The sequence below is a fragment of the Stegostoma tigrinum genome, chromosome 10 (assembly GCF_030684315.1).
Source record: "Stegostoma tigrinum isolate sSteTig4 chromosome 10, sSteTig4.hap1, whole genome shotgun sequence".
Taxonomy (NCBI): domain Eukaryota; kingdom Metazoa; phylum Chordata; class Chondrichthyes; order Orectolobiformes; family Stegostomatidae; genus Stegostoma; species Stegostoma tigrinum.
This window is the reverse complement of record NC_081363.1, coordinates 17448125-17463728: the sequence shown is the minus strand read 5'-3', so window position 1 is coordinate 17463728 and position 15604 is coordinate 17448125. Positions and strand designations below refer to the sequence as shown.

At 42.5% G+C, this 15604-nt stretch overlaps 1 protein-coding gene across 1 annotated transcript in view; it reads left to right on the top strand.

Annotated features, from left to right (window-relative positions):
• The window catches only part of LOC125455706 (prospero homeobox protein 1), a 62744-nt gene that overhangs the window by 4992 nt on the left and 42148 nt on the right, over positions 1–15604 (top strand). Inside the window, exon 2 of the mRNA XM_059649434.1 lies at positions 3557–5303. Coding sequence (XP_059505417.1) covers positions 3708–5303 — 1596 coding nt within the window. The 5' untranslated portion in view covers positions 3557–3707. The remainder of the gene's footprint in view (positions 1–3556; positions 5304–15604) is intronic.

The following is a 15604-nucleotide window of genomic DNA, read 5'->3' as shown; positions in this document are numbered from 1 at the left end:
TAAAAGTGAGCGCAGGAGGGGATAGGTCAGTCCAGGAAGGACGGACAGATCAAGGAGGTCAGATAAGGTTAGTTGGTAGATGGGGGTGGGGCTTGGGGATAGGTGGGATGTTCGGTTAGGAAGGCAGGTATGTGCTGGGCTGGTTTTGGAATGCAGTCAGGGAGGGAAGATTTTGAATATTGATTCTGCTTAAAGCTTCAATTTTGGTTGAAATTGGAAATATGTTTGTCTGGCTAGCCACTTTTTTTCTTAAAAAAATCAAACCATGATAAGGGAAGGACCTAACTGATTTAGTACACACATTACATAGTATGGATTAAGTAAACCAATAAATAATTCTTGAATATGAATTAGGCTTGTAGGATTAAAGGGCAAAAATTTAAATAAACATAAGATAAATTTGAAATTCCAATGCATTCAGAAAAAATCCCTTTTTATTTCAAATAATCTGCCTGACAGTAATAGAAAAAAGTTCATTTGGTGCTTTCAAAAGCATTTTGATCCAATCCAGGAGGGGAGACACGTCAGTGAGCACAAATGGGACAAGAGGATCTTTCTCCATTCTTGATTCAGCAGCAGACTTGATACAACAGATGATCCCGTGTAGTGCAAAAACTCAATAGTTATGAGTAGCAGAAAATCGAAGTTAAAAATGGATTCAGAAGAGTGGCTTTTGTAAGATCTACACAAACTCAGAAGCTAAATACTTTTTATTGTTGAGTCTAATGGCTGTAACAAAGAACCATACAGTTTAGTCCCAACCTGTTTTGGTTTATTGCAACACATCTGAGCTGTACTGTTGCCCAAAGTCACTGAATGGAATTCTTTCCCAATCAAAGGAGAATTATCGGAGGGATAACGATACCAAAATAGAGAATGCTGAGAAGTTTTTTAAAAAATGATTAAAATATCATGTTTCTGCAATAACACGACCATATTTGATTATTCTTGAAAATGTTAGCCCTTCCCAAAAACCGGAGGTTGGAACTTGATATTTTTGCCCAGAACTGTCTTTGAGCTTAGTTTGGATTATTCAGTCTGACCCAATAACACAAACCAGTACCAGTCAGTCACCTGTGCTGACAGCATATTTTTCATTAACCTCCCGAACTTCTGTTCAGTATCTTTCTTCCAGCTAACTTTCTGAAAGAAGATGCAACAATTATCTTTATCCTAATGAATGGAGACCCACAGAGACATTATAAAACAAAATTTGAATCTGAATTGAGAAATAGGATATTAGGGCATTATTAATTATAAAGGCACAGAGTTACCAAAGCTTGATCAAAGAGGTAGGTTTTAAGGAGTTTCTGAAAGACAAAAGTTACTGAAGTGGAGAGGCATTGCAGAGTTGAGTCGAATATACTGAATATACATCTCAAAAGGTTCATTGGGGTGAAATAATATTGAGACTGTTTTACAAAGGAGAGAGTCACATTTCCATATGTATGTTTGTCTGGTTGAATATGGAAAGAATAGCATGAAGTGAGAGTCTTTCTCCATTTAATGTTACTTAAATTTTCAACTAAAAATACCAGTTTAATATTTTAGAGCAAGTCGGTTTGCAAGTAGTATAAAATTAGGGATCAGTTTTATAAGGGGAGTGAGAATGAAGGCAGCCCTGTGCCTTGCTAAAAATGGGAATAATCCTATACTTGGTTAACAACAACAATTTGTAGTTATATAATACATCCAATGGAATTAAAACATCCCAGGAGTTCATATGCATATTACTAAAGTAAATTTTACACCCATTCACCTGAGGAGATAATTGTTTGGATGACCAAGCGCTTGGTCAAAATTGTAAGGGGTCCCTGGAAGGAAGAGACAGAACAAGTAATAGGGAAATCTAGGACTTGGGCTGTTCGCAGCTAAAGACACTAGCCAAAATATAGTGTTTATTTAAAATCAAAAGTACACAAGACCAGATTTTGAGTAGTGCATACATCTCAGTAGGTTGTGTCACCGATGCAGAGAAAAGAAGGGTCAGGCCATGGAAAGATTAAGAAAAGGGAGAAAATTTTAAAAATCAAGTTATTGATTTAACCAGATCCAATTTTGATCAGCGAGGAACAAAAACAAAGTTTCTGGAAAAGCTCAGCAGGTCTTGCAGCATCTGTGGAGGAGGGAGAAAAAAGTTAACGTTGTGGGTCCGGTGACCCTCAAAACACTGATCACCAGACCCGAAACGTTAACACTTATTTTTTTTTCTCCTCCACAGATGCTGCTCGACCAGCTGAGCTTTTCCAGCAACTTTGTTTTTGTTCCTGATTTACAGCATCCGCAGTTCTTTCGGTTTTTGATCAGTGAGGAATATGAGGGAACATGATGAATTAGGACTTGAAAGTAGTTTAGGATGACTGAGTTCATTGGGAGTATTTTATGGGAAACTGGCCATGTGGGCTGATTTGCCAAGTAAAGAAGAAAGAAAGGCACAGGTGAAGACTTCAACAGCAGATAAGCTGAGACAAAGCAGAAACGACCACTTTTTTGAAAGCAAATGATCTGTGATGGTATTGATATGTGGCCAAAAGCTCCACTCTGCATCAAAGCAGAACAAGATCACAAATTCTGAATGGTAATGGGGCATTTTTAAAAAAAGTGTGGCTGGGGGCTGCCAGTGAAGGAATGTCCTTGGGCTTAACAGGACCACAATGAGCTGGCTAGATCTGGCAGAAGTGACGAGGAAGGGATCTTTTGATCTATTGTTACTGCAGAGGTAGACTTGGCATTTGAATATGAGGTCAGACACTTTCTTGTGGATTCCTGCTGTCTGTTTAGGTGGTGTGGAGGTGAATGTGAGGTTGTGATTGGTTCCTAGATATACATGTTTGCCCTGCATATTTAGAACTTGCCCCACCTCGGCCACGCAATGGGAACCAGTTAGCGTTATAAGGAAAAGAACACCAATAAACCTGCAGAATTAGCATATAATTGGCAAATGAACTATGAATGAATGCTACATGTGGCCCCAACAGTAGAAGTACAAATGGAGTAAAAGAGCTGAAGGATCTGGGGTTACCAATGTGAAAATATCTAAAATGAATTTTAACTGTACAAGAATGAATGGAAACTTTTATAGAAGAGTATTCACAAGGATGATGCCAAAACAGTGACCACGTAATAGAGAGACTGAATAGGCAGGGCCTCTAGTCTACAAACCAAAAGGCTTAGGGGGACATTATGGACTCTTTTAAAGACAAAAGGGTTTGATGTAGAAAAGAGAACTTGGAGTTGAGATTGTGGATGGGGCCATGAAATCAAATCATGTCCTTTGTAAACCAATCAGCAATAAACCCAATTAGCAATTCATGATAAACTTCTTAACTGAGAAGTAGGAGAGTGTGGACTACATTACAGTGCAGAGTAGTTGTGGCAGTTGGTATACATTTATTTAAGAAGAAGCTTGATAAGCACACAAGACTGAAAGGAATAGGTGGATATATTGCTTGAGTGAGCTAAATCGTTCGTTCTGATGTTGTATGTTTCTCAAAGTGCATTTTTGGGAAAAGTAACCTACTCTTTTTTTTCTCTCTCTCTCTACCCAAATGACTAGACCTCTTCCTGCTTTACAAAAAATGTCAGCAGTAGTTTGACTCAATCAGATTGCCTGAATATTGGACTTGATACCTTCTTTAACTTCAAATATTGCCACAAAATTCAGGAACTGTTTTGATTCCTGTGTCCAAGCTCCCTTGATCTGTACAATGAATCTCCACATATCCAAACAGGAAATGCAAAGTTCCAGCAGCTGTTATGTAGAAGGAGACAAAAGGAATCCGCTCCCCATGCGCCTGAAAAGAAATTACCTTGAAGAGTCTGTGTCATCGTATTCCAGCAGGGCTATCATTTCTCACTTTTTGGACCAAGCTACAAAGAAAAGTAGTTTAACAGCTCAAGACTTTGACTTCTCATCAAGGAATCTGTCTCATTCCACTTCAGAATCATTTCAGGAGGATAGAAGCAGCAACTGTTCCAAAGATAGTGTACAGGACCTTGGCTCTCCTTTCAGTCAGTACCAGACTTCAAATAACATTGAAGGGGATAGAATGCTCGACAAACACTTGCAAGCAAAGAGGGCAAGAGTAGAGAACATCATCCAAGGAATGAGCAGTTCTCCAAACGCCATTCTCCTCAACAGTGAGCTTGAGAGGGACTGTAGCCAACAACCTGGAAGTCTGGCAGACCGATACAAAGAGAATAAACGGAAGCAGAGACTTCCTCAACAGCAGCAAACACATAAGGAGAATCCCTGGAAACTCTCCAAATTAACTGCACCCTTGAAGAATAACAAGAAAGAAGAGTGTCATCAGTTGAAGCAGCAGCTACAGGATATGCAAGGAAAACTCCTTGAACTTCAAGAAAAGTTTTTTCAGATGTATGATGCCAGTGAGTCTGAACAGGAGGATACCTCTGATTGTAGCTTCCATCTGGGTGTTCCTGATTGCAATGGAGAAAATACTCCAGAAAGATGCCTTTCAGAAATGGACCAAGATTATGACTATGCTCAATCACTTGGCCAAGAAGAAGAAATAACAATGCAAAAAGATGGCAACAAACATGATATAAACAGCAAATTTAACAATCACACACAATTTTCTTTCTCTCTTGTCAAGGGTGGCTATCTTGCGGAGGCACTTAAGTATGAATTAACTAATGCAGTGGTTCACATTGTAGATTCAGCAGTGCAGCTGTTCTGTCTGAAACCTTCAAACATCTCCTCCCAAGCGTTTCAAAACTTGCCACCCTCCCTGCCTAAGGGTGTCGTGCCGAATGAGAACACAAACTTGAGGATGGCCAGTCATGGGCTTCGCTGCTCTCCAGATTCGATGATACACAGATGTCATGACAATTCTCAAAACCCTTCTTTCTATGACATTCAGGATCAGACAGAAGCAATACCATTAGTAGTGAGGAAATCCTTCCAAAACCAATCTAGCATTGGTAACTCTGTTATTAAACAATCTTGCCGAATGCCAAATACCGAGACACCTTTATCATTAGCGCTAGGCTCACAAATACCTCTGGCTGAGTTGCCTGAACCTCTGTTGAGATACAGTTTGCACAATGACATAAGACATTGCCTGTCAGCTACTGCAAAGGATACTTCATATTCTGAATCAACGCCCCTTTCATGGGATGCAGGCAAGCTAAGACCGAAGGTTATCTCACATCATATGGCAGACCAACCATACCCATGCTTGGGTCAAAGTGCAGCAGAGAATCTCTGTCTTTCTCGCATCAAGTCTGAACGTGGAGAGCTGCATTCCATGGAAGATGCCACTCCATTCAAATCTATTAATGTATCCTTTAAGTGTTTTGTAGACCTGCAAAACCCGTTAAAGTTCAATGTTGGATGTGGTGGGTGTTTAGACATAAAGTTCCAGTTTAATTAAAACCAAGCTTCCTTTGCAAGATTCTGCAAGGCTTCTTTTTTTTTGCCTACTGCCTCCACATTCTTGAGGGTTCTCTGAATTCTGTTGCCTGTCAATATTAATATTCCAGGTAGAATTCTCACTTAATGACTTGAATTTCACTACTTCAACTAAAATTGAACAACTAAGTAAAGGAGAACTTCTTCTCGTCAGCTGTGTAAATTCAAGTTTCTGAAACCATAGAAATTAGTTTACATGATTTGGCAAACTCACCACTCCCAAGAAAATATGTACTTTCTCCAGTTCAATTGCATCTATAAGAATAGCGTTTACAATGTTTCAGGCGCAGCATTGAATTTCACATCACTGCCACTGCCAGTGGTCATAGATTCATAGAGATGTATAGCACAGAAACAGACTCTTCGGTCCAACTCATCCATGCCAACCAGTTAGTCTAAATTAATGTAGTCCCATTTACCAGCATTTGGCTCATATCCCTCTAAACCCTTCCTATTCATATCCATCCAGTTGCCTTTTAAATGTTGTAATTGTTCATTCCATACATACATCACCCTCTGTGGGGAAGTATTGCCACTGAGGTCCCTTTATTGTATCTTTGCTTGCTCTCGCTCTCTCCTCTTTTAAACCTATGCTGTCTCTAGTTCTGGACCCCCCCCCCTACCCTTGACTTTGATCTTGACTTTTGCTCTATTCATGCCCCTCATGATTTTTATAAATGTCCTATTAGGTCACCCCTCAGCCTCTGCCTCTCCTCCAGGGAAAATAGCCCCAGCCTATTCAGCTGCTCCCTAGACCACAAACCCTCCATCCTTGACAACATGGGGAGGTGATGGCCTAGTGGTATTATCACTGGACTGTTAATCCAGAGGCTCAGTTATTTCTCTGGGGATCCAGGTTCAAATCCTACCAGGGTAGATGGTGGAATTTAAATTCAATAAATATCTGGAATTAAGAGTCTAACGATGACTGAATTCATTCCCGATTTTGTTGGGGCAAGAACCCACCTGGCTCACTCATGTCCCTGATAATAAAATGTGAGGCTGGATGAACACAGCAGGCCCAGCAGCATCTCAGGAGCACAAAAGCTGACGTTTTGGGCCTAGGCCCAAAACGTCAGCTTTTGTGCTCCTGAGATGCTGCTGGGCCTGCTGTGTTCATCCAGCCTCACATTTTATTATCTTGGATTCTCCAGCATCTGCAGTTCCCATCATCACTCATGTCCCCTTTTAGGGAAGGAAACTGCCATCCTTACCTAGTCTGGCCTACATGTGACTCCAGACCCAGCACAATGTTGTTGACTCTGAACTGCCCTCTGGAATATTAGGGATGGGCAGTAAATACTGCCTAGGCAGCGACGCCCTCATTCCTTTAATTAATTAAAAAAAAATCCTTTGTAAATCTTTTCTGAAGCCTTTCACATTTAAAACACTCTGAAACTGACTCAAAAACCTTTTTTAATTTTGTAAAATTACTCATTTTTTTTGCAGGATTTTCATTAGGGGGATAATAAAGACACCAAGCTAAATAATCCGATATCTGGGGGAGGGAAAGGCTTGGTTAAGAGATGGGTTTTAAGAAATATACCAAGAGATTTAAGATTTATAAAATTATAAAGAATTCAGAGACATTAGGAAGGCCCTCTCCCCTTTTGTTCAAGGGTCCACAAACAACAGGGATAGATGTAGGGTATGACATACAGGGCTTGTTGGTGAATGAAGAGTGCAGGGAAGTAGATTTTGTCTAAAAGGCCTGATTGAAATGAACAGGGTCCCACTCGACAGAAGGTTAGGTCTCATGGGATCCAGGGAGAGCTAGCTAATTGGATTCAAAATTGGCTCAATGGTAGGAAGTAGAGGATGATGGTAGAAAATTGTTTCTCATACTGGAGGCCTATGACTAGTGGAGTGCCACAGGGTTCGGTGCTGGGACCTTTGTTAGTTACATAAATGAGCTGGATGTGAATGTACAAGGTATGATTAGTGAGTTTATGGAAGATACCTCCTAATTTTGTATCATTGATAGCAAGGAACATTTATCAAAAGTTACAGGGTCTTGATCAGATGGGGAAGTGGGCTGAGGATTGACAAATGCAGTTCAATACGGATAAGTGTGAGGTGTTGCAGTTTTGAAAATCGAACCAAGGTAGGATTTGCACAGCAAATGGCAAGTCCTGAAGAGTGTTGTGGAACAGAGCGACCTAGGAGTACAAGTACATAGTTTATTGAAAGCAGTGTCACATGTAGACAGTGTGGTGAAGAAGGCATTTCCCGTTCTGGCCTTCATTGGTTGAGGCATTGAGTATAGGAGTTGGGATATTGTTGCAGTTGAGTTGTTGGTGAGGCTGCACTTGGAGTATTGTACACAGTTTTGGTCACCATCTTATAGGCAAGACCTAGTTAAACTGGGAAGTGTGCAAAGGTGATTTATGAGGATGTTGCCAGGCCTAGTAGACTTGAGATATAGGGAGAGATGGCCAGGATAGGACTCTTTCCTTCGAATGTAGGAGAATGATGGGTGACTTTTATTGAGGTGAATAAAATTGTGAGGGGCCTAGATAGGATGAATGTATATGCCTTTTGTCCCCAGGTTTTGACAATTGAAAACTAGAGAGCATCGGTTTTTTTTAAATAAGCTGAGTGGGGGAAAGATTTAAGAAGGACCTGAGGGGCAACTTCATGCAGAGAGTGGTGGATATATGGAATGGGCTGCCAGAAAGTGGTTGAGGCAGGTACCATAGCTGCATTTTTAAAACACAATATTTGGATAGGTACATGGATGGGAAGGGTTTAGAGGCATATGGGCCAAATGTGAGAAATTGGAACTAGCTGAGTGGGCAGCATGCAGCAGTTTGGGCTGAAGGGCCTGTTTCCATTTGTATTCCTCTGATTTAAAATGAAATGTTTTAATTACAAGGAGTGGTGAGATCTGGACCTCCTGCCTTAAGTGGTAGAGCCAGAAACCTTTGTAACATTTAAAAGGTACTTGGATACGTACCTGAGTTGCCATAACCTACAATACATTTTTTTTTGTACCAAGAGCAGGTAAGAGTTTAGTTTGGATGGTTACTTGGTGGCTGGCGTACACAATGGGCTAAATGGCCTCCTTTCATCCTGTAAATTTCTGAGAGGTGGAAATTCAGAGTTAAGGAAGGAACTGTAGAGTGTTGAAAATTGCTTGTACTTTAGCTGTTTACACTTTTTGGCTCTTGAGTTCTGGACAGCAGCCCAGAATCCCCACCCTCCCATCCACTGTGGGGAAATATAAAGGATGTTTCCAAGATTGAGTTCAGGACTTCAATGTAAAGAAGTTGTTAGTTATGATTTGATATCTCCATTGCCACACCATTTCCCAAGGGTGGAATAATCTCTTAGCTCTGTGTGTGTGTGTGTGTGTGTGTGTGTGTGTCTCCCTCTACAGCTTCAAGTATCAAGGAGGAATACTTGAGTGAGTCAGCTTTGGTAAGATACACACCTCCGCAAATAAATGCTGGCTGAGAAGCTCCACTGGTGATATTCTTTTTTTTCACCAGTATCTCAACTCGCTGTCTTCCTTGTTCCCACCTTCCTTCCCAATGAGTGAGAATGTGGGCTACTTTTTCCAAAAGGGATGTTAGCTGGCCTGCCTGCTGAGTTTGGGGCGAGGCTCTAATTTACCCAATCTGGGAATCATGACTGAAAGTCAGAGACAAGTACAAAAAAAAGGTGGCTATATCCCTCTCCCTGTCACCCTCAATGTGCAACAAGAAGAGAGAAAATTTTACTTGGCTTGTCGGTGCTGGACTTTGTGAGGAACAGACCTCCACCAACAGTCTTTTAGACCCACTGTTTGCCAGCCTCGGGCCTGGGGCACCTGTGTCAAAGTCTGTAATGACCAAAAATATCTCCTAAACTCTGTTAGCTTTTAAGAAGTATTGGTGTGTGAATTGTTGAGTTAATTCTAGTGGAGGTGATCTGTTAGTCATCTAATACCCCTACCCTTGTACCTCAACTGAAAACAGGAGGAGTTGTACCCCAGGTCTCTGTAGAAGACCCCTTCCACATTTCATATTCCTTGCAATTGAAATAAACTGTACACTTTAGCCCGTTCCTACCCACTAAAATGAACAGATGGACTACCTTCCTAAAGGGACTGCATGAGGGAATATATTTTAAAAAAAGCCACACTTCCTTTTTGATTCAGAGATAGTAGGAACTGCAGATGCTGGAGAATCTGAGATAACAAAGTGTACAGCTGGATGAACACAGCAGGGTCTAGGCTCAAAATGTCAGACTTCCCTTTTGATTACAAGTTTAATGATGTGAATCATGTTAAAACACTTGGCCATATTAATAATTGTGACAAAAAATGGTGTTCATTTGGCTTTGCTGCCATCTGAGAGTAAAATAAGGTTTGCCAAGCAGATTTCCTGAAGGCAGATTTGTGATAAATCTGCCTGGTGGTCACTGTACAATACTGCCACTGAACTGAGGGTTCCAGTCAGCACCTTTTTTGAGATAGCCTAGGGGAGGGATGTTTGGACGAGATGGATTGGGATCAAGGAAATACAATACTAGTAAAACAGAACTCTCAGCAAATTCCTATTCCATCAATAATTGAGATTTTTTGTGATCAAGACTGCTTTAAAATTTAAAAAAAAATTATTTGATGTGCTCCCAGAATATAACAATTGGCATTGAGCAAACCTTTCATTCAATGACTGAGTTTAACACAGTGCTGTGTATAATACTTGTACATACACCAACATTGCTTCCTCACCTCTAAAGCACCTTCCACCCCGAGGTTGAAGACTGTTAAAAATACATTGAAATATTAAGAAATAGAAAAGTAGAGTGGCTTAATACAGAAACCCCTTAAGTTATGAATATTCTCAAAATTGGACCACCTTTTTGTTTTGTTTTTGCTTATTTAATATGTAAAGACTTTTTTAAAAAAAAAAGTTATGGAATTATAAATGATCAACATGCTTTGATTATTTTTTAAATAAGATTTAGTAATACTCCAGGAAAGTTGAGGAGCTCTGAGCTTTCCATTGCCCTCACTGCTCCAGGCCCACTTTTATTCCAGTGATTTCTTCTGATGTTACTGCATGCAATATCTAATAGCTTCCAGCTGTAAATGTCCTCTTACCTGCTTGGTCAATGAAAGTGAATGCAAAACATAGTATGGATGCATTTCTGTTCATTTTACAAGTGGTCCTTTTGAAATATAATTTCAAATGCAGTCAGCAATGTCATGCTAATGGCCACAAACTATTTAGATAGGCATGTCAAATTTCAACTTATCTCCTGGTATTCAAATGAAGAAACAGCAACCAGTTTATTCGAATGCTCAGTACATGGGGAATAATTGCATGGAACATCAGAGGTGAATTCTAAAATCCTGATAGGTAGTAAGGGATCCAAGATGGAAAAGTAGAATGAGAGCTGGAAAAACTGATACACAGAAACTTCGAGATTTGATAGCAAGAGATTCCCTAAATAAAGAAATACACCATATGTTCAAGAGCTTTTGTCTGTGAACAGACAAGCTGTGAGTGTAAGGGAGAAGAAAAATGCCATCAGATTATAACAACTCCACAGCATCTGTGGAGAGAAAATCAGAGTTAACGTTTTTGGTCCAGTGACCCTTCCTCAGAACTGACAGTAACAGTTTAACTTCTGATGTGTCAGTATTCTGTAGTAGAAGTGCTTCAGTCAGCTATGGAGTGAAGCAGCTAGTGGTATTATCACTAGACTATTAATCTAGAGAGCCAAGCAATGTTCATAGATCATAAATGATAGAATCCCTACAGTGGGGAAATAGGCCTTTTGGCCCAACAAGTCCACACCGACCCTCAACACATCCCACTCAGACCGAATTTCTCTCCCCCCCCCCCCCCCCCCCCCAAATAACGCACTTAATCTACAGATCCCTGAATACTATGAGCAATTTAGCACGGCCAATCCACACAGCTTGCAGATCTTTGGACTGCGGGATGAAAGCAGAGCACCCAGAGGAATCCCACGCAGATACGGGGAGAACGTGCAAGCTCCACACAGACAGTTGTCCGAGTGTGGGATCAAACTCTGGTTCCTGGTGCTGTGGGGCAGCAGCGCTAACCATTGAGCCACTGTGCCTGCCCTAAAAGAAATCGAACTTACCCTTCGGGGGACCTGGATTCGAATCCTGCCACAGTAGATGGTGGTATTTGAAATCAGCCAAAACAAACAGAATTAAGAGCCTAACGATGACCATGAAGCTATTTGCTGCTTGTCAGGAGAACCTCCTTTTAAGGGAAAGAAACTGCTGTATTTACCTGGTCTGGCATCCATGCAACTCTAGACCCACAGCAATGTAGTTGACTCTCAACTGCCCTCAGGGCAATGGAAATGGGCAATAAATGCTGGCCCTTTACGTTTTCATCCCCCATCAGGATGGTCTCAGGGCTGCCTGCTTCTTTCAGGAGAAAAAGGCTGAACCACCTCCATCCACCACCACCCACCTCCACCAAGCTGAACTTACCCTCACTCTGAACAGCTTCTCTCACACAAGGGTGTCCATGGGTACTTGCATGGACCCTGGTTATGCTTGTCTCTGTGGGGTACATGGAACGTTCCTTATTCCAGTCCTATTCTGGCTCCCACCCACAACTCTTTCTCCGATTTATATTGATGCTGACATTGGGACTTGCTTCCCTTTATCATCCGGAATTGGAAAAGATTATTTTTTTCTTCTAATTTCCACTCTGCCCTCACCTTCACCTGTTCTATCCCTGACTCCTCCTCCTTTCCCTTTCTTGACATCTGTTTCCATTTCTGGGGTAGGCTGTTCACCTATATCTGCTACAACCATTTGACTCCTATAATTAGATTGACATCCTTGTACACTGCCTCCCGACAAGACTGTCTTCCATTCTCCCAGCTCCTCTGTCTCTGTCACATCTGTTTTGATGATGCCAACTTCAACTAGGGAGTATCCGAAATGTCCACTTTCTTCCTCAGCTAAGGATTCCCCAGCACCGTGGTCGACAGGGCCCTCAACCCGGTCCAACGTATCTCCTAATGTTTGGTCCTCAGCCCCTCTCTTCCCTCCCACAACAGTGATAGGGTCCCCTTACCATCCCACCAGCATCCACATCCAGAGGATTATTAGCCAGCACCTCCAGCGGGATGCCATAATCAGACACATGTTTCCTATTCCCTTCCTTGTCAGACTTCTGCGAGGACCAGTACCCCATGGTCCACTCCTCCTTCTTTCTCAATTTTAAACCCCCACCCCCACAGCCTCATGGCACCTTCCCTCACACATGTGGCTGTTCATTTCAATCCTCCAAGGGCCTAACACACCCTCCGCATGACGCAGCACTTAATCTGCATTTCACTCAATCTATTCTACCGCATTTGCTGGTCAGAATGTGGTCTCCTCCACATTGGGGAGTGAAGCGCAGACAGGTGTCCTGCAAAGCGGTCACCCAATGTTCTGTCAGCAAAAATGACCCAAATCTTCTAGTTGCCTGCCACCTCAACTCACCACTGTTTTCCTTGGCCAACATCTGTGTCTCAGGCTTGTTGCAGTGTTCCATCGAAGCTCAGCACAAGCTGAAAGAACCACACCTCGTTTTCCTCTCGGGACCCTGCAGCTTTCTGGACTTAATATTGAGGTCAACAATCTTAGGGCTTTGGGGCATGTCCTTAACCCAACTCCGCTATAGCAGAACTTGTCGTTATATGGTTTGCTACTACATGCAACCCATGTCAGCAACTAATAGGGCCCATCAGCAGCTACTCATTCCCCAGATTGACCTGTAACCACCCCTTAGTCCCTGCAATTGTTTTTCTCTATCTTTTGAGCGCTACCTGCACCTATCTTTTTTTACTCTCCCTGTCCTTCCTGCACCCCATTTTCCGTTTAAATATCAACCTTTACATAGTTACCATCAGTCCTGAAGAAGGGTTAACTCTGATTTCTCTCCACATATGCTGTCAGACCAATTGAATTTTTCCACCAATTTCTGTTTTTTTTGTTTCTGATTTCCAGCAAGTTTTATAATGTTGTTCCTAAATTATTAGTGAATCCGTGAAAAATAAAAGCACCCAGTCTCCTTGCAGCACATGCAGACTTTTCAAATACAGCCATTTACTGCTTTTTTTTTTGCCCTTTTTATATAAAAAAGATTTGGATGTGAACACAGGAGGTAAAGTTAGTAAGTTGACAGATGACACCAAAATTGGAGGTGTAGTGGACAGCCAAGAAGTTTACCTCCAAGTACAACGGGATCTTGATCAGATGGGCCAACGGGCCAAGGAGTGGCAGATGGAGTTTAATTTAGATAAATGTGAGGTGCTGCATTTTTGGAAAGGGTAGGATTTATATACTTAATAATAATGTCCAGGAGAGTGTTGCTGAACAAAGAGACTTTGGAGTGCAGGTTCATGGTTCCTTGAAAGTGGAGTCACAGGTAGGCAGGATAATGAAGAAGGCATTTGGTATGCTTGCCTTCATTGGTCAGCGCACTGAGTATAGGAGTTAGGAGATCATGTTGTGGCTGTTCAGGACATTGGTTAGGCCACTTTTGGAATGCTGCATACAATTCTGATCTCCTTGCTATAGGAAGGATGTTGTGAAGCTTGGAGATAGCAAAAACTGTAGATGCTGGAGTCAGGGTCAATACTGTGGTTGGTTCGTGTGCCAAGCTGGCCCATTCGTTTGCAGACACTTAATTACCCTACTGGATAACATCAATGCAGCCTCTGAAGCGTTGTTGTGTTTTCCAGCCTGGTATTTAAACTCTGGTCCGTTGAATTTGGAATTGAGAGTCTTGGAAGAGGTGGAGGGCATGGGTAATGTTCCAAATGTAGGTGGGGTGTCCCTGAGCCGGGGGAAAGGACAAACACGGTAAGTGGAGATGAGTTCAGTGGGGCAGGAGCACGGGATTGAACAGTTCATCAATTTTTGCCAACATCTTTCAGCTCAATCTCAAATTCACCTGGACTAATTCTGATACCTCCCTTCCTGGACCCCTCCATCTCTGTCTGTGCAGAGACCGTTACCAGAGACATCTATTTCAAAACCACCCATTTCCACAGCTACATGGACTACACCTCCTCCCACCCACCCTCCTGCAAGAATGTGATCCCCTACTCCCAATTCCTCCGCCGCCACTACATCTTCTCCCAAGATGGAGCGTTCCACTCTCAGACATCCCAGATGTCCTCCTACTTCAGGGATCATAACTACCCGGCCCCCATTGATCCACAATGCACACAACCACATCTCTTGCATTTCTGCCCTCGAACCCCCCCCCCCCCCAACAAAAACGAAGACCGAATCCCAACAAACTCCGCATCCGGTGAATCATCCTCTGCAACGTTTGCCACCAACAATCCGACCCCACCACAAAAGAGAGATTTCCCTCCCCACCCCTATCTGCCTTTCATAGGGACCGCTCACTCCACCACACCCTCGTCCCCTCAGGGGTTCACCTGCACGTCCTCCAACCTGGTCTACTGTATCCATTGCTCCCCATGTGGCTTCCTGTAAGTCGGTGAGACCAAGTGCAGGCTCAGTGACCGATTCACGGAGCACCTGCACTCTGTACGCTATAATAAACAACACTTCCAGTTACCAACCATTTTAACTCTCCCTCCCACTCCCTGGGTGACAGGTCCATCCTGGGCCGCCTCCAGTGTCAGTGATACCACATGCAAACTGGAGGAGCAACACCTCATATTTCATCTCAGGAGCCTAAAGCCCGAGGGCCTGAACGTAGAAGTCACTGGTTTTAAAATCTCCCTGCCCCTGGACTCATCCAATGTCCAACCCTTCCTTTCATCCCTGCCTCCTCGTCCTGACATAACCTGTCCATCATCTTTCTCACCTATCTGTCCCACCCTTCCTGCTGACCAATCCCCACCATCCACCTATCACCATGCCCTCCTACCCTTCATCAGATCTGATAAGGATCCTGACCTAAAACATCGACTTTTCTGCCAGGCCTGCAGTGTTTCTCCAGCTCCACACTGTTAATGCTGTGAAACCTGAAAAGGTTCAGAAAAGATTTACAAGGATGTTGCCATGGCTGGAGGGTTTGAGCTGTAGGGAGAGGCTGCATAGGCTGAGTCTCGTTTCACTGGGGTGTTGGAGGCTGAGGGGTGACCTTATTGAGGTTTATAAATTCGTGAGCAGCATGGATAGAGTAAATTGACAAGTTCGTTTCCCTAGAATAGGGG